The sequence below is a fragment of the Lutjanus erythropterus genome, chromosome 5 (genome assembly GCF_056507025.1).
Source record: "Lutjanus erythropterus isolate fLutEry1 chromosome 5, fLutEry1.hap2, whole genome shotgun sequence".
NCBI lineage: Eukaryota > Metazoa > Chordata > Actinopteri > Lutjaniformes > Lutjanidae > Lutjanus > Lutjanus erythropterus.
In genome coordinates this window covers 7,324,011-7,347,050 of record NC_139321.1, presented here as the reverse complement: position 1 = coordinate 7,347,050, position 23,040 = coordinate 7,324,011, and the positions used below count along the sequence as shown (strand labels likewise).

Sequence of the window (23,040 nt, the reverse complement as noted above, 5' to 3'; positions counted from 1 at the left end):
CGAGTGTCTCTTTGTGTTTTTGTGAATAGACTCACATATGAGAGACGTGCGATGGCCTTGAGGTGCAAAGCACAAAAGCACTGCGATCTGAGCACACAATGAACCAGAAAAAAAAAAAAAAAACATTACAGGAGGTTTTCAGTAAGGCCTCCCCGAAAAATCAATGATTCAAGTCATCAGATTAGAAGTTGTCAGTTGAATTTCTGCCATTGTGCACAGAACAGCGCAGGAGCAACAGCTCTGACAGGCTGTAAACTTTACAAAGTGAGTCACAAAATGACCACAAAACTAACTGTGATGGAAGCAGAGAGGAATGATAGAAATTAGGCATGCATCCAAATCTTTATAAATACTTTATTTTACTAAACACAAATAATGTGATTTAAACATATTTCTTCTATCCAAAGTTGCTTTTTATGATTCAGAAAAAATCAGCTCCAAGAAAACATCAGCATGGTTAAAAACTTTGCATGCCTTAATCAATTACTGGTTTAATGCACCAAGATTATTCAGTCAATAAACTTATTTGATTTTTCCATATCCCCCAGTTAAAGGAGAGGTGGTGCTCGGCTTCAGACCGTCTGTTAAACTCAGTTCAATCAGGAGAAACTTCATTCTGAGTGTACGAAATATATTTATTTGACATATGCAGAATCTGGATGAGAAATGTGGAAAGTCTTTTGGCGATTAGACCCCATCATGTATAAAGGGGTTGTGGCGCCACGATAAAAGTATGAATCCCCTGCTGGAGTCTAGACACTGGTGGTGGTGAAGAGATGGCTGAAGATCAGGACGTGATGAAGAGTCGACTTCTGATGAGCTCAGCCTGGACTCTGAACATGAAGAACTGGAGGTGAATGAGGTGGAGGAGGGTCGCAATGATCCTGCACTGAAGTGACGGCTGACAGCAGCAGAGAGGAGAACAGATTTTTAAAGTTTGTCTGCAACGACACGATCAGCTGATGGAGCCAGCAGCTACATCTGATTGGGCAACTGACAAGTGATTACCCATAATCAGCTGATTGAGAATAAGCAGGAAGGAGAGTAAGAGAGAGCTGTGACTGAATGAAGCGTGAAGATGAGCATCATTTCAGTTACAATAAAAAGAGGAAAGGAAGTAGATGAAAAGTTAAGTAAGATGATGTGGAAATATATTTCATAATTAATTATACACCCATATTAAAACATTTTGATGCTTTCTAGGTAAAACAATTGCATTGCCAATGAATTTAGTGGGACTTCCAGTATAAATCAATGCTCGCTTCTGGTGTGTTCTGAATACAGATACACAGACAGATAATTCTGTTGATTGAACAGATATAGATACTGACATCTTTGTGCACCTCTAATAGGAACCGAGGGCATCATGCTGCCAGACAGTACGGCACGTTAGGGCAACTCCAGTCTGTTGGCTGTTTGTACCCTTTCTGCTCCTCAGGAGACTGTCAGTGAAGTCAGTCAGGTGGTGGTAAAACCTCTATAACTGCCCTTTACTGTGATCTTTGGCTTGCAGTGCTGTCAGTGTGGTGCCGGGACTTTTTAATTGAACTATGAGCAGGATACACACTTTTTGTGTTGACTGTGTGGAAATCTGGTGTTTTGATGGAAATTGAAATGCATTGAAATGTGAGGTAGGCTAAAAACTATAGGAGGTAGGCTGATAAAGTAGTTCAAAAGATGAAAATCTAAAATGTTTTTGTTCATCTTGTAATACTTTGACTTCTCTGTAGCTTTCAGCTTTAAAAATGGGTCAATGATTGTTTCTTTTAAAAAAAAATTACCTCCTAAAACAGCTGGTCTCTGTAGTGTTTTAGCAGTGTTACTCGGACAGGAGGAAAAGCCATTTGTTGGAGACTGTATTCATCTGTGAATTTAGACACAGTTGATGAGCCAGCTAGTCTTTATGGCAACAAGCCGGTGTGTGTGGTGGGATTGTGAGACTGACTCAAAACAAACTGCAGTCCCTGTGTTCAGAGTAATGAAGGAACTTGTCATCCAGTGAAACAGTGTGGCTCCTCCATGTGTTTTTAATAGTTTTTGGACAACAATGGCTCTATAGCACAAATTCATCAGATCACCTACACAGACAGTAGTTGCTTAGTGGGATCAGTTCAGTTTTGGTTTTGGATGCAGTCAAGACTAAACACTAAACACCAACAAAAGGGCAAAAGGGCAAATTGTATTTGTTGGGGACTATTTTCTGTCACAGATTAATGCACATTTGGTGCTTTAGCAAGCATATATGACACCAGGATGAATATATTTGAGTTAAAATAAGATGCAGTGTCATTATTCATTGGACAGTTTTTCATAGTATAATGCCTTCAAAAAAAAAAGAGAGAAAGAAAGCAGACATTTGACAAACTGGGAGATAATAAAAGAACGAATGGTGCAGGTTGGCTTTGTTTGTAATCACAAGGTGGTGATTTTCTCCTACAGCAACAGACATGTTCAAACTTAGGAAATGTTACATTAAAGGTCTGGAGAGCATCAGACAGGGATGGGTTCACTGACACCAAGGAGAAACCGATAGAGTGACAAACCAAAAGGGGTTACTGATTTTGAGTCACCTTCAAATAACACACAGCATTTTAGACCAGTGCTGCCCTGTGCCTTTTTGTGTATTTTCTTATCAGTTCATGTGTTTTGTCCAAAGGAAGCTGCAGATTTTTTAATGCAATGTCTTGAAAGCACCACAAGAGAGAGCTCTCCTGCTGCTTTTGCGTTTTGCTGTAAAAACCCATCATGCTGGTGTTGTTCCTCAGTTTAGCCAGAGGTGGGCAGTGAAAGGCAGCCCCCGGCTGCAGGCTGCGGTGCATTCACTGCTGCAGCTGCTTCCAACAGGTGAGAGAGACAGGAGGAAAGAGAGAAAATGATTTCCGTCATCTGCCTGGCAGTGGCAGCAATCCAAGCATAATGGAACGTGTCCTCTTGGTCACATTTTGGGCTCGGGTTCACCTAAAGTGCGTTAATGACGTCCATTTAGGCAGGAAGTTTCTCCTGTGACACTGTGAGTCAGAAACAGGTGTGGATTTCATATTAAAATACATTTCCTGACAGGATGAGTTTCAAATACAGACAATAGTAATATCCAGTGATTCGGCCTGTACGTTTGTTTGAATTCAGACACACTTTTGGAGGGAGCAGTGAGCCTAATGCAGGTCTTGAGTTACAGTAATAAGATATTAACTAGAGTACATTTTATGGAACTGGCACAATGGAAAATGGCAGATGGATAAAAGCAAGTAAGTCAGTTAGAGAGAGAGTTCAGACAAGGCCAAACAATGAAGACCTGCTGAGGATTAGGTTTGTTGTAAAGCAACCAAGCCAAAGGAAGGAATGTTTGCATACATGGTGCGCATGCTGAATAATGCTGCAGGGCTTCTTCCTGCCCCCCCCAAAGGCATGAGTTTAGCACAAGTTCAAAACACGTCTGATTGTGCCAAAACAAGCACTGAAGTGTTCTTCCTTCTTAAGTATTTCCAGGGTTGCGTTCAAATCATCTCTGGGGACTTTTGCTCAACGACTTTACGCTCTTCACACCAGAGGTGGGAAGTAACTAAGTACAAATACTTTGTTACTGTACTTAAGAAGAGTTTCCAGGTTTCTGTTCTTTAATTGAGTATTTGTTTATCTGATAACTTTTGAATTTTACACATTTTAAAACAAATATCTGTACTTTCAACTCTTTACATTTTTAAAACTTTAGTTTTAATGCATTTGAGGGGAATTATTGATTATTCTTATTCAACCTAAATGGATGAGACACAGAAAAGGCGCTACTTTGGTGTATCCATCAGTGACTAACATACAAGACCTATGTAATGAGAAAAAATTATGAAAACGAAGTAACAAGACAAAAAGATTTGACAAGACAAAAAAGGCAACAAGATGAAAACGATGTAACAAGACAAAGACGACTTAATAAGAAGAAAAAGACAATCGACATAAGACAAAAAACTTGAAACAAGAAAAAACAGGCCGAGAGGGAAACTCATCGATACTATCTTTTGACTTCCTTTCAAAACAAGGGGACTGTCGATGCTCCTTTGTCCAAGATGACATTCTCAGATTGAGAGATAAGAGTCTCTGCACTGTGCTGAGGAAACTAAAGGGGAGCTACGACTTGTCTCAAGAACCTTTAGTGCAGGGATACATATTTTAACGACTGCAGCAGCAGCGGTAGACGCATACTAAAAATCTTTACTCAAGTAGAAGTACTGCTGTGTTACTGAAGTAACACCCAACTACAAGTTAAACTACTGGTGCTGTAAATGTACAAGTACAAAGTATTCTTCCCCAGAACTACTCAGAGTATTAGTTACTCTTAAGCTATTTTAACATTTCTGTTAATTTCACTGGCTACATAAACACAGATGAAATGTTTGGATATTGATTTAAATTACTGGCCTCCTCAGTAGTGAGTCACTTTTAAAAGTAGCACAGTGGATCACACAGTGTAATGCATACTTAAGTAAGAGTGAAATTAAAATACAAGTGCCCCAAAAATACTTAGAAATACTGAGTAGTTGTAATTTGTTACTTCCACCCCATGCTGTATGCTGTATATAGTAACTGTGACATACGACCCTTATCTCCCCTATTCAGCAGAGATTAGACAACAGGGAGCATAAAAGACCAAACGGATTTTTATATCTCTATAAAATCACATGTAATAGTGTATAAAAGAAGCTACATGTCTGAAGCTCTCATGAGCAAAAAAGGAAACACTGAGAGTTCAGTTGTTATCTACTCAACCTCATGCTGACTAAAGATTAGATTGAGTTTTTTTAGTCAACAAAACGCTGCTGGAGTTTCACTGGAGAACAGTGTTGCAGAACCCATAAAATGCCTCCATACTTCTTATCTGGTATAATTTAAGTCTCCTAAAGCCCCAACATGCCAAGTTGACCCAAAAGTCGTCATTTACACCATGTTTTTATCCTGAATCTTCACTGTCCATTTTTTTTTTTTTGGTTGTTTATTCTGTTTGAAAACTGGTCACCATTCACTTCCGTTGTTTGGGAGATTCCACATCACTGTTTTCCTGTGAATCAGCATGAAGGTGAGAAGATAACGACTGAATTTTCATTTTTGGGTGAACTATCCCTTTAAGTCTAGAGCACTGGTTCCCAACCTGGAGTTTGGGCTGCACTTAATCGGGGCGCCAGAAATCACAGTGAGTCCCCAAGACTTCATCTGCTCAAAATTAGATTTTCATATATTAACTAAAATCACAATTCATACTGTCTGTCTGTATACAAAACTATACAACAGAAATACATTTCTTTGTCCTCCTCACTTCTGTGATAATGAATCATTATTATTTTAAGATGAGTGTGTGTAAGCTGAGTTGTTGGGTTGTTAAAAGTAAACGTGTTAAGCTTAGAGAAAAGAGACATTTACCAAAGTTAAAGGCTCTAAGTATTCATTTAAGTTTATTTTGGACAATATAGTTTTGGAATGCATCACTTATTCTTCTTATTCTTTTGGTGTGTGTGTGTGTGTGTGTGTGTGTGTGTGTGTGTGTGTGTGTGTATGTGTGTGTGTGTGTGTGTGTGTGTGTGTGTGTGTCCGAGCTGTGGGGTCTCAGCTTTCCTCAGATACAAGTGGGGGGGCTCCAAGGAAAAAAGGTTGGGAACCACTGCCCTGGAAGACATCTGTGTCTGATTTCTTTCTATTTATCTTGATTTCCTGAAGACTCAAGGAAAAGCTGATTTGAATTAAACTGAATTAAATTAAGCAGTCAGTATAAATCGTTGGAAGAAAAAAGTTTAGTATATATATTATCTTCAAATGTTCTGTTTGAGACATTTACTGTCTTGTACATGAAGCCAATTGTCTTTGAAAACGCACATACTGTACTGTAAACTAACCAGAAAGTAGACTGACTGTGAATGTGAATGCCTCTTTGGTTGACATTTATTCATTATTGTCGCGTAAATTAAATTGTAAATTAAATATGAAGAATAATATAGCATATGCTATGACTTTATTAGCAGTCCTTTTACAGGCCAATGAAATAAATTCAGTGTCCCTCGTAGATTCTCTGAGGTACATGCAGATAATACAACAACAGCAACACAAATAACAAGAAAAGTAGATTTTCAGATCATGGTTCTCAGGGGAATATCGTGCCTCGAGGACCTATCTATCATTGTTGGAGAAGGAACCTTTAAAGAATTATTTTCTGCATTATCAGTTTGCAAAAATAACCAGAAAGACAAGAGAGAAAAAAAGCACTGGAGCCAAACGGAGCCTGCAGGACGACCACGAAGTTGCCCTTTTAGGGATCTTTGGCCCTGCTTCTGTCGGAGTCATGGTCGCACCGCTGCACGCAATCAAAACCTCCAGCATTTTTACAGCATTAGTAACACAGACAAACAGAATTCAAAGTCTGAAAAAAGTATCCACACACTTTGATCCACTGACAGAAGAAGAATTAATTGTCTTGTTCATACAGTGTGAACAGTTTTCTCAGTTAATTGCCAAAGCTCATTTAATGATCTTATCAAAAAACATGCAGCGTTACGTCTCATTGGAAATGTATGTGATTTCTCACAGTCCAATTTCAGCACCATGATTTGACGGGCACGTTTTGCCGTACAGCAGGAACAGTATAGCTGCTTTTCCCGGGGGCCACTTTTGCAAAATGACAGATGTCCACTTAATAAACCAAGCTACATTACTAACTCCCTGCCTGCCCTTCAAGAACACTGCGATCTTCTGCTGCTGGTTTATTAGAGGTTCCCAGAAACAGACAAGAAAATTGTCAGTTATGCCCCAAAGCTCTGGAACACATTACCTATATATATTAGAGAAGCTAGCTCGTTTAATGATTTTAAAAGAAAGCTAAAAACTTAGCTCGTAATTTTAGCCTTTAACTAGCGATGACTTTTTTCATGCAGGTCTGGGACTATTTTGTGTTTTGGTTCACACTGCTGCATTTTATACTCTTTACCTCCTTTAATTTCACTCTATGCATTTTTTTCATTTTACTTTTTTTTTTTATATCTTACTTTTATTAGTATTATCAAGTGGGTTTGATCCATGTGAGGATTCATTCTATGTATTCTCTAATCATCTCATCTTATTTATACAAGTGCATGTAAAGCACTTAGTGCATATAATAGTAGTAGTAGTAGTGACAAACATGAATAATAGTGTTATTTCTAGATAAAATTGTAAATGAAATTTTCTGGCGCTACCAGCTGAGAATGCTGCAATGAAGCTAGCATGTTTTGACTCGTATTATTAGCAACCTAGCATACAGCAATAACATCTGACAAGTTAAAGGTTGGTATGAGGTGACAAAATAAAGGCAGATTCATCTGTCCATTTTTCATTGAATGTCCTGTTTTAATTGTTGACCTCATCTCTCTCAAGGCCAAAATCTAACCCCGACAGCCCTACACAGGTCAGCTGCATGCATATAAATAAAGTGGCAGGCTTGACACCCCTTTTCCTGGACATAAAGCTTTATTTTCACTGTGAATTAGAAAATGGTTGCAGGGTAACCAAGCGCTCCTTACCTGCTGTACAGTTTAGGACACACAAACACACTCTGTCTCACTTTTCTACCCTGCCTTGTCCTTCTCCATCACACCTCTCATTCCCCGGGTTAATAACTCTCATCTCCGGCTGCACCATCCTTCACTGTATAGTAACAGGTGAATGGGTTTATCACGGCCACCGCAGCCAAACCACCACCACCACCACACACATGCACACACACACACACACACACACACACACACACACACACACACACACACACACACACACACACACACACACACACACACCCTGCATCATTTTTCAGTTTGTTTCATCATGACTGATTACGAAGTGTGTGCTCTCTATAATATTAAGGAAAAGTTACTGTCTCAGGTTGACTGCTCCAGTTAAGACGATCTCACAGCAAAATGAAACACTTTCCACTCTGTCACTGTCTCCTTGCTACCGCTGTAAGGTCAAGGTGAATAAATATAGCAGCATGTGATGAAAGTTTTGGCCGGCAGGATTAACTCTGGTTTCACTCTGTCTGTACAGATTTTCATTACAGGACGTTCATGTTGACAGGAAACGTCTCCTCTTCTTTGCTGGTCATGACCTAGATACGAAGCTGTAAATGTATGTGGCGGGATATTGTTCTGATAACAGGTCTTTCTGGTTCCTTACATTTGAACTTGTTGCACTTTAAACACAGCGTGAAGTTTTTCAAGGTTCATTATTAACCCCGCCAGGCGTAAACCTGCATCTGTCCATATTTCATGGGCTGCAAGTTTTAAAAGCTAGAGTGAAGATACTGGTACCATATGAAACTAGATAACCTCAGGCATCCACTGGTTCCAACCATGTCTTGCTAGTTTGTTGGGAAGGGGGCTAAATAATGCTCCAAATTCTACATTTTGGAGAGAGAAATGTGAGCAAGACCCACTTTATGCTAATCCCATGAAGTTTGGAGCATTTTTTAAAAAAGTTTTTTGCATGTAGTATAAATGTGTTATTTTCACGTATTCTAAAAATGGTATTTAAACACTCCTGCATACTAGGGTCGCTGAACTGTATTGATCATTCTATGGATACCCAAGCTTTCTGCCAATCTTTTGATTAGCCGCAACTTCCACTGGGACAAGGAGGCTCAGACCTATAAAAAGGAAAAATAGTGTAAATTATTTAGAATTTGTTTTTGTGAGTTTCTCCAAACATGTAGATTTCTATATATTTGTGTTCATGTTTAATGCATCATGACTAGGAGGCTGCAACTTTTGTGCATTTTCTTCATGAACAATCAATTTATCATAAATATTTTATAAGATACAAAGCACTTTTTTCCCTTCATTTTCAATTTTTCTCTTCATTTTAAGTCTAACTTAAAGTTTCCCTATTCAACAAATGCCTCTGCCAGATGAAACAATGTTAATGAGCTAATGTTAATTACAGCCATTATCACTGATTGAATATTGATTAATACATTGTGAATTGATTAAATTCTTAACGATGATTAATTATTAACATCCCCGCTCCATACATGTGCTGCTGCAATGTTTTGTCCTGTTTTCCATTTGTATTTCCTGGTTTTCATTGCCTCGTTTGTGATCAGATTGGCTACAAAAATGCAGACCAAAAAAAAAAAAAAAAAACCTTACTTCCATCCCTGAATAATACCATTCCACTACTCTGTTCATAAACTACAAACTTTACTTACATGTAGATAAGAAAACATTCAATTATTACAACTATTCAAAACTTTGCAAATCTCTGCTAGTTACATATGGCAGTTGTAGTGGCATTGCAGTAGGTGCTTCACCACCTGTTGCCTGGTGGAGATCTGCACTCCACTGAGTGCAATCCTCCTCTTTATGCTGTAACACAAAAGTATTATTATTTATGATGGCGTGTGAAGGATGAATTGAGGAGTCTCGCAGGCTGAGGAAACTAGCTGATCTGAAGTCTGGTGGCAGCGGATGCTTCTGTATTTCCTGCCAGACAGCAGCAGTTTGAACAGGCGGTTTCTGGGGTGGGTATCGTCTTCCTTTTCCTTTCACGTACAGTTTGGTTATTAATACAGGTTTCATTTAATAATATTTTCTTAGCTCACTGCACTGAATGTCATTGGTTTGGCTTTCTATTGAAAAAAAATAAATCCCTTTTTCTGAATTACAGTGCCTATGTTAAGTATTTACTATTGGCCTGAGATGTGTTTAAATTCATTTCATAGCTTCCACTTCACATGCTGTGCTCCTCGGTTGAGTCAGGGCTTACTCTTGGATATTTCTTTGCCACATGACATTAAGCATAAGCCCATAAAACCACACACACACGCACACACACTTGTTTCCTCTACCCTCTGGTATCTCATTAAATCCATATCTGTGGCTCCTTATTAGGCATCTGCTTACTTATCTGACAAGCATCTTTGTCTCTCATTTAGTAAACACACTGTGAACATGTCGGGGAATGCCGGGGGCCTGTTCTGGTGTCAAAGGGATAAAGAGAGCGGTGACGAGGCCTGACAAGTCCGGCTGTGACAGGCCAGGGCGAGGAATTTCCACTCTTGTTAGGACACTACAAAAATGTGACAATCATTCCTTCCTGTGTTTCTCTTGGATGATTTCAAACATTTCCACTTATTTAAGAGGACGAATGAAAGCCGCCCGTTTACACACATCCACCGGTGAGTGGCAGCGCAAATTTCGTCAGATTGCTCCCAGTCACGGCCACGGAGCGGCCGTGTGAGTCGGGATAACAAAGAGGTGCATGATTAATGTAGGCTTTCCATTTTAGCAGTCTTGCTGATGAGTGTGAGGGTGCTGGTTGAGGAATATGTTATTCAAAAGCTTGCAGAACCCCACACCTACACTCTGACAAATAAGGGTTCTTCCTGCAGGGCTGGTGTTCTACCCAGAACCATTTGAGTAAAGGGTTCGTCAAGAGTTTTTTGTAAGACTGACGACTCCACTGAGCCTCTCTTGTCAAGGGTTTGTGATAGCAAAGGGTTCTCTGTAGAAACCCTTGCATGAGGTTCTAAATTAAGCCCCTTTAATATAAAAAGGTTCCCTTAGAAGGTGGAAAGGTTCTGGGTAGAACACCCACGGATGATTCTGGTTGGAATCATTACACCGTATAAGTTTTGGGTGAAACCTTTCACAGATGGTTCTGCTTAAAAAGTAAAAGCTTTTATGTTGTGTTCTAGGTAAAACTCTCTAAAAGGCCCCCACTTAAAACCTTTACAGAACATTCTACAAGGAACCAAAAAAGGGTCTCCTATGGAGACAAGCTGAGAACATTAAGGCTGAGCAGGTGAACCCAAGTGCGAGACACAGAGAAGCAGAAGACTTGGAGTTTAGGGTTAAAGGAATATTTATGTTAAAGCTGGATTGAGGTGAGCAGGAGGGTTAGCTGGGGCCGGGGCTTGGATGGACAGTGGGGCTGGAGCTGGCTGGGCTGTGGAGGAGGGTTTTGCTGGGGCTGGGGCTGAAGGGGGGGGGGGGCTGAGTAAGGATGGCAGGCAGGTCGGGAGAGTGGGTAGAGAAGTGTAGGATCCAAGGCATTAAGGCTGGAGGCCAGGGCTGAAGAGGAGCAGAGGGAACTGCAGGCAGAGTAAAAACAGGGTAAATGAATGAAGCTGGCAAGTCTGGCAAGGTGCATGTGGCAGGGCAGGGTCTTTGTAGAGGCCTTGATTAAAGATGGGCTGCAGCTGGAGAAGCTCTGCTCCACCTCCGGCACACCTGTCTCTACTCAGGCAATCACACACACACACACACACACACACACACACACACACAGAGAGAGAGAGAGAGAGAGCGACTCTAAACTGAGGAGAGGTAGAGGGTATGACAGAGGATCTAGTTAACCACCTTATTTCTAAGAGTGTACCATGCAACACTAGTCTTTGTATTTAAACTACACAGAAGTACACTGCAGGTACCAGAGTGGCTTTAGAAAGGAGGTAAAAGTGATACTTACCAAAGCCATCAACGAATGCAATTGCGTACCATTAACAATACAATATGATGGAGCTAGCTCAGAGTCAAATTGATTACTTGGAAGCAAATTATGACTGTTATTTTGTCAGATAATTGAGCCATTAGGGGAGACAGAAAAAGACAGAGCTTAGGCACATTTTAAATGGCATAATCAGGCTACACTGCATCCTCCTTGGTCTGCGTCAGTGTCCCAGTTTATTCAGATTAGACCCCAAAAAATGATCAGACGAAAAAGAAGGAAAACTAGACATCTGAGGCTGACGCTTGAAATTAAGTAACAGAACTCTCCCTGCTGACTGTAAGCAGTTAAACTACTGTGTGTGACCACCCGTGCACACAGTTAAAAAACTTTCTTGACCCCCTGTAAACCAAAGTCAGAATACATTTTTCATCATAGATAACCACAAACAGATGTGTGCAGTTTGTAGCCAGTCCAGTTGTGAGCTGCTCTGTACACGCTGTACGCAAGTGCGCTGAGCGGCGTCTCTGTGTTATCCCCCTTTCGGTCTCTGGGACAAATAAAAAAACGGCAGCCACTTGAACCTAACATGCTAGTCATTAACTTACAAAGAGTAAAGCAACAGGCAAGATAAATTATGGGGGAAAAGGACAAACGAAAAAAAGGACCACTTGCTGACCTTTGCGGGAATGCAAAGTTGGAGAGTCAAAAATGGAGGGAGCCATCGTAGCTTAGAGAAAGAGGAAGGAAGGAGGCATCCCTCCTCAGGGAAATTAAAGTTTTGCTGTGTTGCAACATCCACTTTGATCTAATGTTGAGGTGTAAACCGCTCCTCTAAAGAGGTGTGGTTTGCAGACAGTTCTGAGAAATGAGTTGGCAGTGCTATCTGTACTAACTATTAACCCTCTTATCTGATAGGCGACCAAGCTAACGAGTTTGCTAATTATCTGTTAGCTTGCTGACAGTTTGCAAGCTTGTAAGTTCAGAAATCTTCTCTCCTCGTAATTAAATCATAATTGAATTCATAGTCGAGGGCAGATGCAACTGGCTGACTAGAGTTAGCATGTCCCCTTAGCTTACTGACACCTTAGGCTTTAGCTCACCAGCTACAGTCCATCACCTGGCCCAGTGAGTGACCTTTAAATGATCAAACTTACTCCTGTCAGGTGCTGTGGTAGCTCAGTGTGCAAATTACTATGTTTCTGGAGCTTACGGTATGTAATCGATGTGATGGACCTGACTTAAATTTGAAAAGCAGAAAAGCACAGGACTTTAACACACATTTGTACATTATTCTTAAATATACTGCAATTGTCATAAACACACATAAACTTATCCATTTATGCAGAGCTGACATGTTTTCACTCTGGAATGGCTTGAATGTTGCAATGTTGCTTCTCAAGAACCGTTCCTTGTCCGTAAACTTAATCACACATTTATTTTTTTATCACATTATCACATCGCGTTACAAAACATAATTAGTTTGCACAGCGTGCACCGTGAAGAAACTGCACACAGAGTTTCACAAATCTAGGGTTCCCTTCTGGACACAAATCACTTTCTGGTGGCTAAGAAGTAGTTGAAAAAGAGGAGGAAATAAGGAACACATGTGGGCTGCTGTGCCATAATATAATCCCAGGGAGCTTCTGAGGCATCATTCATTATGTGATTAACCCCAGAACCCTACATCCTATAGCCTGTTGGGTTGACATCATAATGTCACATCTATCCCAGTTATATCTTGGTATTGTGCCAGTTGATTTTCACCGCGTGTCATATGAACATGGATTTGTTTCTTTAACTGTGATGTATTTCGTTGCCAGAGAGACTCAGGGAAAAGAGCTGACTCTGCACAATCAGCGTCTCCATCTTCAAGGTTTGAGTCTTACAGAGCATAAAGAGCATAAATCATCTGTCAAAGGAAATATTCAACTGAATCTGAGCTTACATTCGGCCGGCTTCAGAAAATTAGTTTGATACAGTGACGAATGAAAAGATTTACAGGAGAAGTATGGTACTACAATGATGTTTGAGAAGAGAAATATTTTTTGAAGACATGTTTTATTGCATTTTCTTTGGCCTTGAAGGCAGAATGAAGCACATCTTTTGAGTTCATATTTGCTTGTATAACCTCGGGTCAGGTGGAGCTAGTTTTTCAGATGTGGACAGGCTATGATTTGAAATGCGTCGGTGCCCGCGCGTACGTCCGCACGCTCTCAAACACGCACACGAGTGCATGCACGTTAGGCCCTGGGGAGCGAGAGGACCGCAGACATTGTGGTGCCTCGGTCAATGTAGCCACCAAAGTGCCAGGGGACTTATCGATCTATCAGAGAGTATGTTTTCACATGCTCACACTCTGCAGGCAGTATGTCACTGCCATGATTAACATATCTGAGAAAATAGTCAATCTTGTACCAAAACAGGTCCCTTCTTTTCAGTTTCCCTCCCTGTTTCTTTTTTTTTCCTTACAGCTGTGACTCAGACAACATGGTAGGTCTCGATGTGGGAAAACTGCCTTTTTATCTTGCTCATAAGGAGTCCTTGAAGCTCAATAATAGATTATTACTATGCATGGACTTATAGCCGAAAGCCTGAGCAGACTGTTGGCAAAATAAGTTAGGTATTAGTTCTTGAAGTTTCTCTGTCGGTGCTGAAAATTAGCCATCAGGCTCCAGAGACCACATGCCAGATCTCTCAGACATATGTCTGCACACATCCCTGCGGATCGCCCTCAGTGCACGTCTAAACCCCTGAAAGACATGGAGCATTTGACATGACTTAAGCTGAAATAACATTCTGACGCTGCAGGGGAAAAGTTGGATTAGAGAGCGACGGGCGGTGAAGAGCTCATGTGTGCATTTACATGGATGCATTTACATTGAAGATGTCTCTGCAAAGAGGAAACTGTAGGCGGAAAATGAGCTGATAAATAGCTTTAAGACTGTTTACATAATCAAACAGGTCTAAGGCTGATACCTCACAGATCACAGTGCTGCTCTCTGTAGTTACAGTTGCTATGCCTGTCAAGCTCTCCATTCTCATATCTTAAAGCAGTGCCAGAGTTTGAAATCCATGGAACTTGAAGTATTTTTTTTAAATAATGGGTCCTTGATTTCAGACAGAAGTAGACAAAAGCCGTCTTCTCACTTTTAGCCGAAAACCACCAATTACAACTGTTGCTAGCAGATTTTACCAGCTGTAGTCAGCCATAGAAACTTCAATCAATCAATCAGACTTTATTTTTATAGCACTTTTCATACAGTAACCCCTCCCCCACACATCCCATCAACCCACACACACTAAAGCAATGACTCTGTAATTAAATAAAGAACTAAAATAAGAGGATCGCTCATTAAAAACAGGAAAAGGAACTGAACTGAAATGCATCATAGGTGAGGAAACACCAGAGGCAGGATAAAAAATACTGTAAATAAACTATACAGTGTTAAAAAGAAAAATGATCCAGAAAATACAAGTAGATAAAAAAGCTAATAACATTAAATAATATAATTTGAAATGATATACCAGCTAACAACAAACACTGGGATAATTTAAAGGCCCCTGCCAGAAGACCTGAGGGTTTTAGAGGGTTCATAGAATAAAAAAAAAACGGATACATAATGAGGAATAAGACAGTTTAGAGCTTTATATAATGAAACCTCTGTCTCCTGGAGAGACTTTTGTGTTTAATCCACTCATCCACCATAAATGTAACAACCTCTGCGAGGTAGTTCAGGCAGTCCACAATCACATGCGACACACCTCACTCTCCGTACTGCAGACCAAACACACCCCGGTCTATTTAAACTTCTAAAACCTCCCATCCCTCCCTTTGCATGTCAGTGCCATTGCTGCTTTGCATCAGCATCACTGCCTGTTCATTCAGTCCCCCCCGCCCCCCAGCATCCACCTGCAGGCTCCGTCAGGGGAGTCCAAGATATGCATTCATCACTCCTCAATATCTCCAAGTAAATATAATCGGTGAGGAGTGATGAGGCCGGAGCCTAGACACCAAACTCTAACTATGTTCTGCTGCTGCAATAAACATTTTTAAACATGAGCTGTCTGACTGAACCTCCTTTCTAAAAGTTTGTCACTCGTTCTATAGCTAAACGAGGGGGCCGGGTGTAAAATTTGACACAGTGCAAACAGACACTCCATTATCTACTCAGAATAATGTGGGCAGAATGAAAGTCTGAAGCACAAAGAGGTGGATAGGGTGAATTATATAAGATATTTTCCACCACCCAGTCACACAAAGTGCCTGTCTCTTTGTACATTTCATATGGAAAAAAGAGAAAACAGCTCTATGCCTGATGAAGGCACATAATCTCATTTCAAAATACTGTAAGTGTCCATTGCCTTTTACTTTTTTTTCACCATGAAATTTTGATGCTGTAATCTTAGATTCAGTGTTACTCTGATTGTGGTGTGGTTGGCACACTTAAGGTTTTAAGAAGGAACATTAGTAAACATTAAAATGCTCTCCGCTCCGGCTTAGCGCCAAATGTCAAGACATTTTTATGGCTCAGTATATCTCTACAGTCCTCCTCCCATGGATTTCTGGGATAGAATTAGGTGCTCAGTATAATCTATCATTACTTGGAGCATTGTGCATTTTCAAAAGGAGAATGGAAACATTTACATAATATCACGAGCTCCCTCCCGTCCATCACTCCATCTGACGACTGATTTTCCCATACTGAAATAGCCTCGACTGCTGTCAGGCGTGATGCATTCAAACGCCTCATACCTTGTTCCTCTTGTGTTATTGTATTTTAGAAGTAGGACTTACCACTCACCGTTGTGCAATATATTGCATAAAGAAAATAGCAATGAGGACATTGAATGCAACATGTATATAATTTATTTCAATACAAATGTTACAGCACATACACTTTTCATAAATACCACAGGACACCACATGTTGTAACAGGCTTCATTACCTTAACAGTGACAAAAACTTGTGCGAAAATAGCTTGCAAACATTTAGTAAACATTCAACTGAGTGACGACTTTTTTCAGTCTGGCCATGAAAAAAGGTTCACATATAATAGGTTTACTTTTCATATGACGGCTGAAGCAATATTTAAGTTTCATAGAAAATTCACATTCATATACATCAATTTATCAGAATCGTCCACCTCCAACAACGTCTGTGCTGAGATTCTGCGGCGCTCGTTTCTCAGTCTCTCTTCAGTCTTTAGTCACAAACAGGAAAGAGGACTTCCACAATAATATTATGGTACAAGAGAGCAGGCGCAAATCTGCAGCCATTAATTGTTTACAGTTCATGAACTCAGATGTGGATTCGATTGTTCAGAAAGTCTGCAAATGTTTCATGAAAGTGCTATACAGTGCTGCTTTAAGTTCATCATGGGGAGCTGTTCCTGTGGAGTAAAGTGACTTTTATTACAAAGGATACAATAATGGATCGGTGAGGACAGCATTAGCATTAGCCCAGCTGAGCCTTCATCAGGCGTCACTGTCTCTTATGTTGAAAATATATATGTGTCCTCTAAGACTCATCTGTCACCCAGAATCCACTTTTTAAAAGAACCTTTTATGTGATGATTTGGCATATACCGTAAAAATCATATAGAAATTTAGTGGAATCAACTACTCACTGAACAGAAATATCCACATTTTACTTAATTCAGCTTAATTAAACATAATGTTTTTTGTATTTAGTTTCAGAACTTGACCAGAACATGAATTCCTCTAACTTGAAGTCTTTTGACTTGAATTGATGAATTGAATAAATGTACTGAATGAAGTTTGATCAACTCATTAAATTCGAGTTTTTAAAGAAACGAAAAAGTTGAGAAAACTCATTTTCAAGGCAGCTGCCTTCTCTAGATTTTTGAGTTTCGACTCAAACTCAAACTTTAGTTTTGAAATAAACTAAACAAAGTTTTGTCTACATATGAACTTTTGTTGAAATAATGTACTTTTCTTCTTAAATAAAATTAAAATTGAAAAGATTCAAGTTTACCAAAAGAAGAAAAGCAAATAATCTCAACAAAACAGTATTAGTTGGTAAAACTTTTAAAAACTTAAGAGTTTAAATTGGGCTCCAAACTCATAAATCGATCAAAATAAGCTGATTCAAAAGTTTGAGTTTTCTCAACAAGCTGTTAATATCTTAAGCTTATTGGCCATGTTTTCTCAAGCAAGTGAGTTAATATCAGGTTTATTTGACTAGAAGAGTTCATTTGCCTTATATCTTTACAAGATTACCTCAATTTGTGTTTTTGAATTCAGTCAACTTCAAATTTTAAGGCAACCTAGATTCTGAAAAAACTTTTTAAATTAAAACAAATAGTTTACAGTGTAACCATACCAGTGGATAAGATGGATAATTCAGGATCAAACTTGGTTGGGACAATTGAAAATTCATCATATTCATCAGTAGACATGGTTTATGGTTCCAAACCATCAGCTGTACTTGGAATGTTTGTGTCAACTAATCATTGAAGACTCATTGCACATAACTGCGTCGTGTCCTCCAGCACGAGGAGGTGAAGACATGAGCTGCAGTCCTTATTATTCAGGCGTATTGATGGAACAGTAGCCGTTAATAACTCTGAGACAGCTGAGGTGCAAGGAGAGGCCACTGCCAGGAGGGAGCAGTGTGGATATACAGTTCACAACCTACTCCACTTGGACTAAATAAGATCACTTTGAAAAGAAATGGCACCACAGTCCACGAACACATCACCACAAATACATAACAGACATGCAAACCATCAATTGTGAAGTGCTTCTAAAAATGACAGATGTGTTAAATACAGATCTTTTTGAAAATCCAGCAGTGAGTCATTAATTTAGCATTGATTGCGAGTGAATAAATACAATAGTCATATCAAAATCTTGGTCTAAAGTCTTTTATCTGTCGTGTGTGTTTGTGCATGCTGTACAGTGAAAATGTTGAAAAACCCTGGGGAACAGTTACTCTGACATTCAACCCCTGCATTTACTTTGCTGTAAATCCATGAAAAAGAAAAACAGGAAAAAAAAAGATCAACATAGTGGAAAGCTTGTTTTTCACATGGCAAACACTGACGTATGATGACACCGCAGTTACGTCTATTCCTAAGGTCTGTGACGACCAAACCTGGAGATACAGTACATAGAGATTCCTCTGAGGGAACAAAGTTCACAGTTTTGACGGTGTCAGCTGACCTCACCCCAACGCCACATGCACTAAAACACAGATCACTAACACCGATTTAGACTGGCAGAGAACCCCTGCTCCCCCCTCCTCCCCCGTCCTGCTGCCTCCAGTAGCCACATTTAGCATGCTGTCACTTTGATCAGAACATACTAGAGATCGCTGCTGGAGAAAGGGGGGGGTTACATCTGCAGCAACACCTCCGTTACTCCTCTTTAATGATCCTGCAAGCCATTTGGCGCGGGGAAAAGTGTGTGAATCGTCCAATTCAAGCCCTGCATGCTGAGTGCTCATTTTGCATTAATGCTTACCTAAGTCAAAAGATGACGCTCCCGACAGTGTGTGATCTTAAGATGTGTGATAAGAAAGAGTGTCTCATTTCAGGATGGTCAATTGGATCTCATCACAGCCTGCAAATTGGAAACTATATGCTGTGTAATCTACTGATCTATTTCGGTGTCGTCTTTAAGACGGGGTTATCTGATTCTGCAGCTAAATGCCGGAGATAATGGATTTATTCATGTTTATCGGGCTGGGCCCAGTTGGTCTGGGGAACTTCCTGGAGACTGCACACTACGCAGGCAGTGTCTGAGGGAGAGCTGCTGAAACTGACTGAAACAACTGCAGCTGAGGCTGACGCTATTATCCAAATGTTAGGTTGATTTCATAAAGATAGAGACATCCGTTTACAGTGAGGAGACTCTGGGAAATGTCAGGGAGCAGTGACAAAGGTGCACCGTTTTCTCATCTCCGCTCACGTCTCGGGGCCTGGAACTTTGTTATCACTTGGCTATTTTGACGCTCTGTTTATTATTGTGTGAAGTTTGTACCCTTGTGCCATGACTAAGGAAACAGCTTCTCTGGTTTCAGTAAACACTGCAGACACTGAAACACAGCAACCACAAAATGCAATAAACAAACATGGCTTGTGCAACAAAAGGGGACAAGTCCTAACGTTGCCACCGGCACATGGAGGGGTCAGATGAATAGTTTGCCTTACACTTACGCAACACCTATAAAATGTACCAAATACTGTTTTAGATGTTGCACAAATGAACCCATGCACTGAGCACAAGATATGAGTGCAAGGCTGCGCAGCAGCAAACTTTCAAAACAAATTTGCATTTAAATTTATTCATATAACAGCTGCAAGCTTTAAAGGTCAATACCCAGGATTAACCGCATTAACCATATTTCCATCTGCTTTGCACTGAGAGATATTACATTTCTACAACATATACAAACTTGTAGGATTGGCCCCCGGATGGCCCCAGGCTTTTCTCAGTTTGCACCAGGGAGATGCAGATAACTTCATATCTGTGGTGCTATCTGCTGGCAGCAGAAGCTCTCATGCAACAGGCTGTAAAACACTAGAGCAGGGAGCAGGGCCTCACAACATTGCTGAGCGGTGAGGAGAGAGAAGGAGAGACAGGTTCTGCCACACCTGTTGTTGATCATCTTTCACACTGAGACAATCCATCAAAGAAAAAATGGAAATGAAATGAAGCCAATTATAATTTTGCTTGATTTGGAATGTATTTCATCAAACCATAGAAGCAATTAAGTTTGATCCTTCTGTACTCCTCGTCCATTTTCTGATGGAAATAAGAACTCGCTATCCATGCCGAATTGGCATGCCTGACTGGAATTTACAGCTTTTACTCTGAATTCATAAAATATTTTTATGCTATTAAGTTGTGAGATCTTCTGGCAATAACTTCAAGATAAAAAAAAAAACATGGCAACAAATTAATTTGGAGCCAGATAATTAGCAATTATACAATGCACAGATCATTTAGCAGAGTAAATAAACAGCTGAGATACCGCCCTTTAGTGCAACTCCTGTGGACAGTTATGTGAACTCGTTTTGATAGTCAAGAAACAAATAATGAAAAAGATGTGATGAGGTAGATGGAAATTAAACATGATAAATGTATCAAAAGGACAAGTGATCTATCTACAGTATTGTTGAAAGAGGAGGAGAAATACTTTACTCAGCTGTACATGATTATTAAAGCAGTCTCCAGAGACTCTCCCAGTCGGTTTGACTGATCTTACCTTCAAGAGTCAATTGGAAAAAGTTTATGATAGCAGTGTAAACATGTCTGGATCGCCCTGTCGACAGGAGTCTCAGGGATCCGAGCTTAAAGGACCGTCGTTACAGTCGTTAGGCTTTTGCTGCAATTTCCGTTAGGGTCCACTGCTCTGTCCACAACACTGCAGACCCCCGCTCCCTTCTCCAGACACCCTTCATTGGCGTCGCTGTCCTCTGAGCTGCCTTTACTCCTCCCTTGCTGCTCGCTCTGCCAGCTGTGCCTGCTGTAGATGTATCCATTCACGGGCCCCTGGTTGCTAAGGCGGTTCCTCTTCATGCAGAGGATTTCCTTGAAGGCATACCTGAACTCAGGACTCCGGCAGTAAATAAGCGGATTGAAGGCGGAGTTTGCGTAACCTATCCAGTTGAGTATCCTGAAGGTGAGGTCGTTGTGCTGGTCTTTCCATATGGCCACAACCACGTTGAGCAGAAAGAAGGGCAGCCAGCACAGAGTGAAGATCCCCATGATGATACCCAGGGTCTTGAGGGCTTTGTGTTCCCGCAGGCAAAACTTGGCCTTCTTGTGGCTGCGACCGTTGTTGGCCTCCAGAGTTTTGAGGTTGCTGTTGTCGCTGTGGAAACGTCCAACGCTTTGGTCGATCTTTTTCAGCTGGCGCCTGGCCTCCTGGAAAACACGGCTGTAGACAAAAACCATGATGACCAAAGGGATGTAGAAGGAGATGATGGAGGAGGTGATGGCGTAAGCCATGTTGGTGTAGAACTCGCAGCAGCCGCTGTTCGCAATGCACTGCCGAGCCTCGTCATCATTTGATATCCACCACTTCATGTGAATAGGCAGGTAAGATATCAAAGCGGCAATCACCCACACCAGCACGACCACGATGCGAGCCCTACACTTTGTCAGCATTGACTGGTAGCGGAAGGGAGAGGTGATGGCCAGGTAACGGTCTATCGCTATGACGCACAAGGTTTCAATGCTTGCAGTCACACAGAGCACATCGGTTGCAGTCCAGAACTCGCACCAGAAACTACCAAAGTGCCAAGTCTTGAAGATAATGTAACAGGCACCAAAAGGAATCACGATGAGACCCATGACCAGGTCAGCGCAGGCCAGTGATGTGATGAAACAGTTGGTCACGTTTTGGAGACGCTGGAACCGGGCGATCGCTGTTATGACCAGGATGTTGCCAAAGACGATGCACAAGACGAGTAAGGACATGATCATGCCCAGCAGGATCATTGTTGCCTCACTGTAGCTCTCCTCTGGCTTGGCTGGGTCTGACGCGGTGATCATCTCTGCACTCGCATTGAGGTACCCTGGGGGGGTTGTAGTTCCCATCTGAAGACACCATATGTGGATAACAAACCAGAGACACAAACACATTCAGAGGTGAAGATCAGAATTTAAATATAAAAATTTCCTGAAAAGAACAGAAGACCTAAACTAACACTAGTCATACAAAATGCATCAGCATATGCTGTAGAACTAACAAATTCTCACTAATGTGTCTTTTGTTGGTTTTATTTTAACAGAAAAAGGAGAACAGAAATTACAGCAGTAAGTGCAGAAAACAAACTCATCACATCCTGTTAGGCTTCAGTAAGCACAGCTTATAAATCATGTGAAACAAGCCAACCAAAAATAAAAGTACAAACCTCCACAGGTAGCTGTCTTTTCTGCTGCCTCCCATACAAAGTAGAAATGTGACTGTTGAGACAGTTCCTGCAAAGTATTTACTGTCACATGTCCTTCCTACTGTTGCTCTGTTTCTTAATCTCCGCGTGTCTCACTCACTCAGTCCCTCAGTTGAGCAGTGTTTCTTCTAATGTGTCTCCCAGGCTATTTGTCAGAGCCCTTATAACGTGCAGTGATGACATCATGGTCAGTGCTCAGCCAATCAGACGGCCCGCCTGAGGAGGGTGCTGAGAGCTCCGGAGAGTTTGAACACATTGTCCCTGCAGCCGCTGCTGCAGGGCTGCATGAGACAAAAAGCTGCACAGACTTTTTCTGACTTTGAGTTTTAACTTTACATGTTTTGAAAATATGCAAAAATGATTTTAAAACACCTGCATGAACAAACAAATTTATAAAGCCAGCATTAGGTTAGAGGGAGGCACAGTGGTGCAGTGGTTAATACTATCACCTAACAGCAACAAGGCTTATTGGTTCAAACCCCCTGTGTGGAGTTTGCATGTTCTGCGTGGGTGTCCTCTGGGTGCTTTGGCTTTCTTCCAAAGATATGCATGTTAATTTATGACTCTAAATTCCCTGTAGGTGTGACTGGTTGTTTATCTGTACGAGCCAGCCCTGTGCTGAACTGGCCAGTGGTTGAAGAAGTGAAAGTAGGTTGAAGTA

The 23,040-nt window shown here is 40.8% G+C and overlaps 1 protein-coding gene across 1 annotated transcript; it reads right to left on the bottom strand.

Moving 5' to 3' along the window:
• Positions 1–17,662: 17,662 nt before the first annotated feature.
• On the bottom strand, positions 17,663–22,531 carry adrb2a (adrenoceptor beta 2, surface a). Its single transcript, XM_084718653.1, has 2 exons — positions 22,341–22,531; positions 17,663–22,023 (listed from the first exon to the last, which is right to left on the bottom strand). The coding sequence occupies exon 2, from the start codon at positions 22,021–22,023 to the stop codon at positions 20,773–20,775; it is 1,251 nt and encodes a 416-aa protein (XP_084574779.1). The 5' UTR covers positions 22,341–22,531; the 3' UTR covers positions 17,663–20,772.
• Between the last annotated feature and the right edge of the window lie 509 nt (positions 22,532–23,040).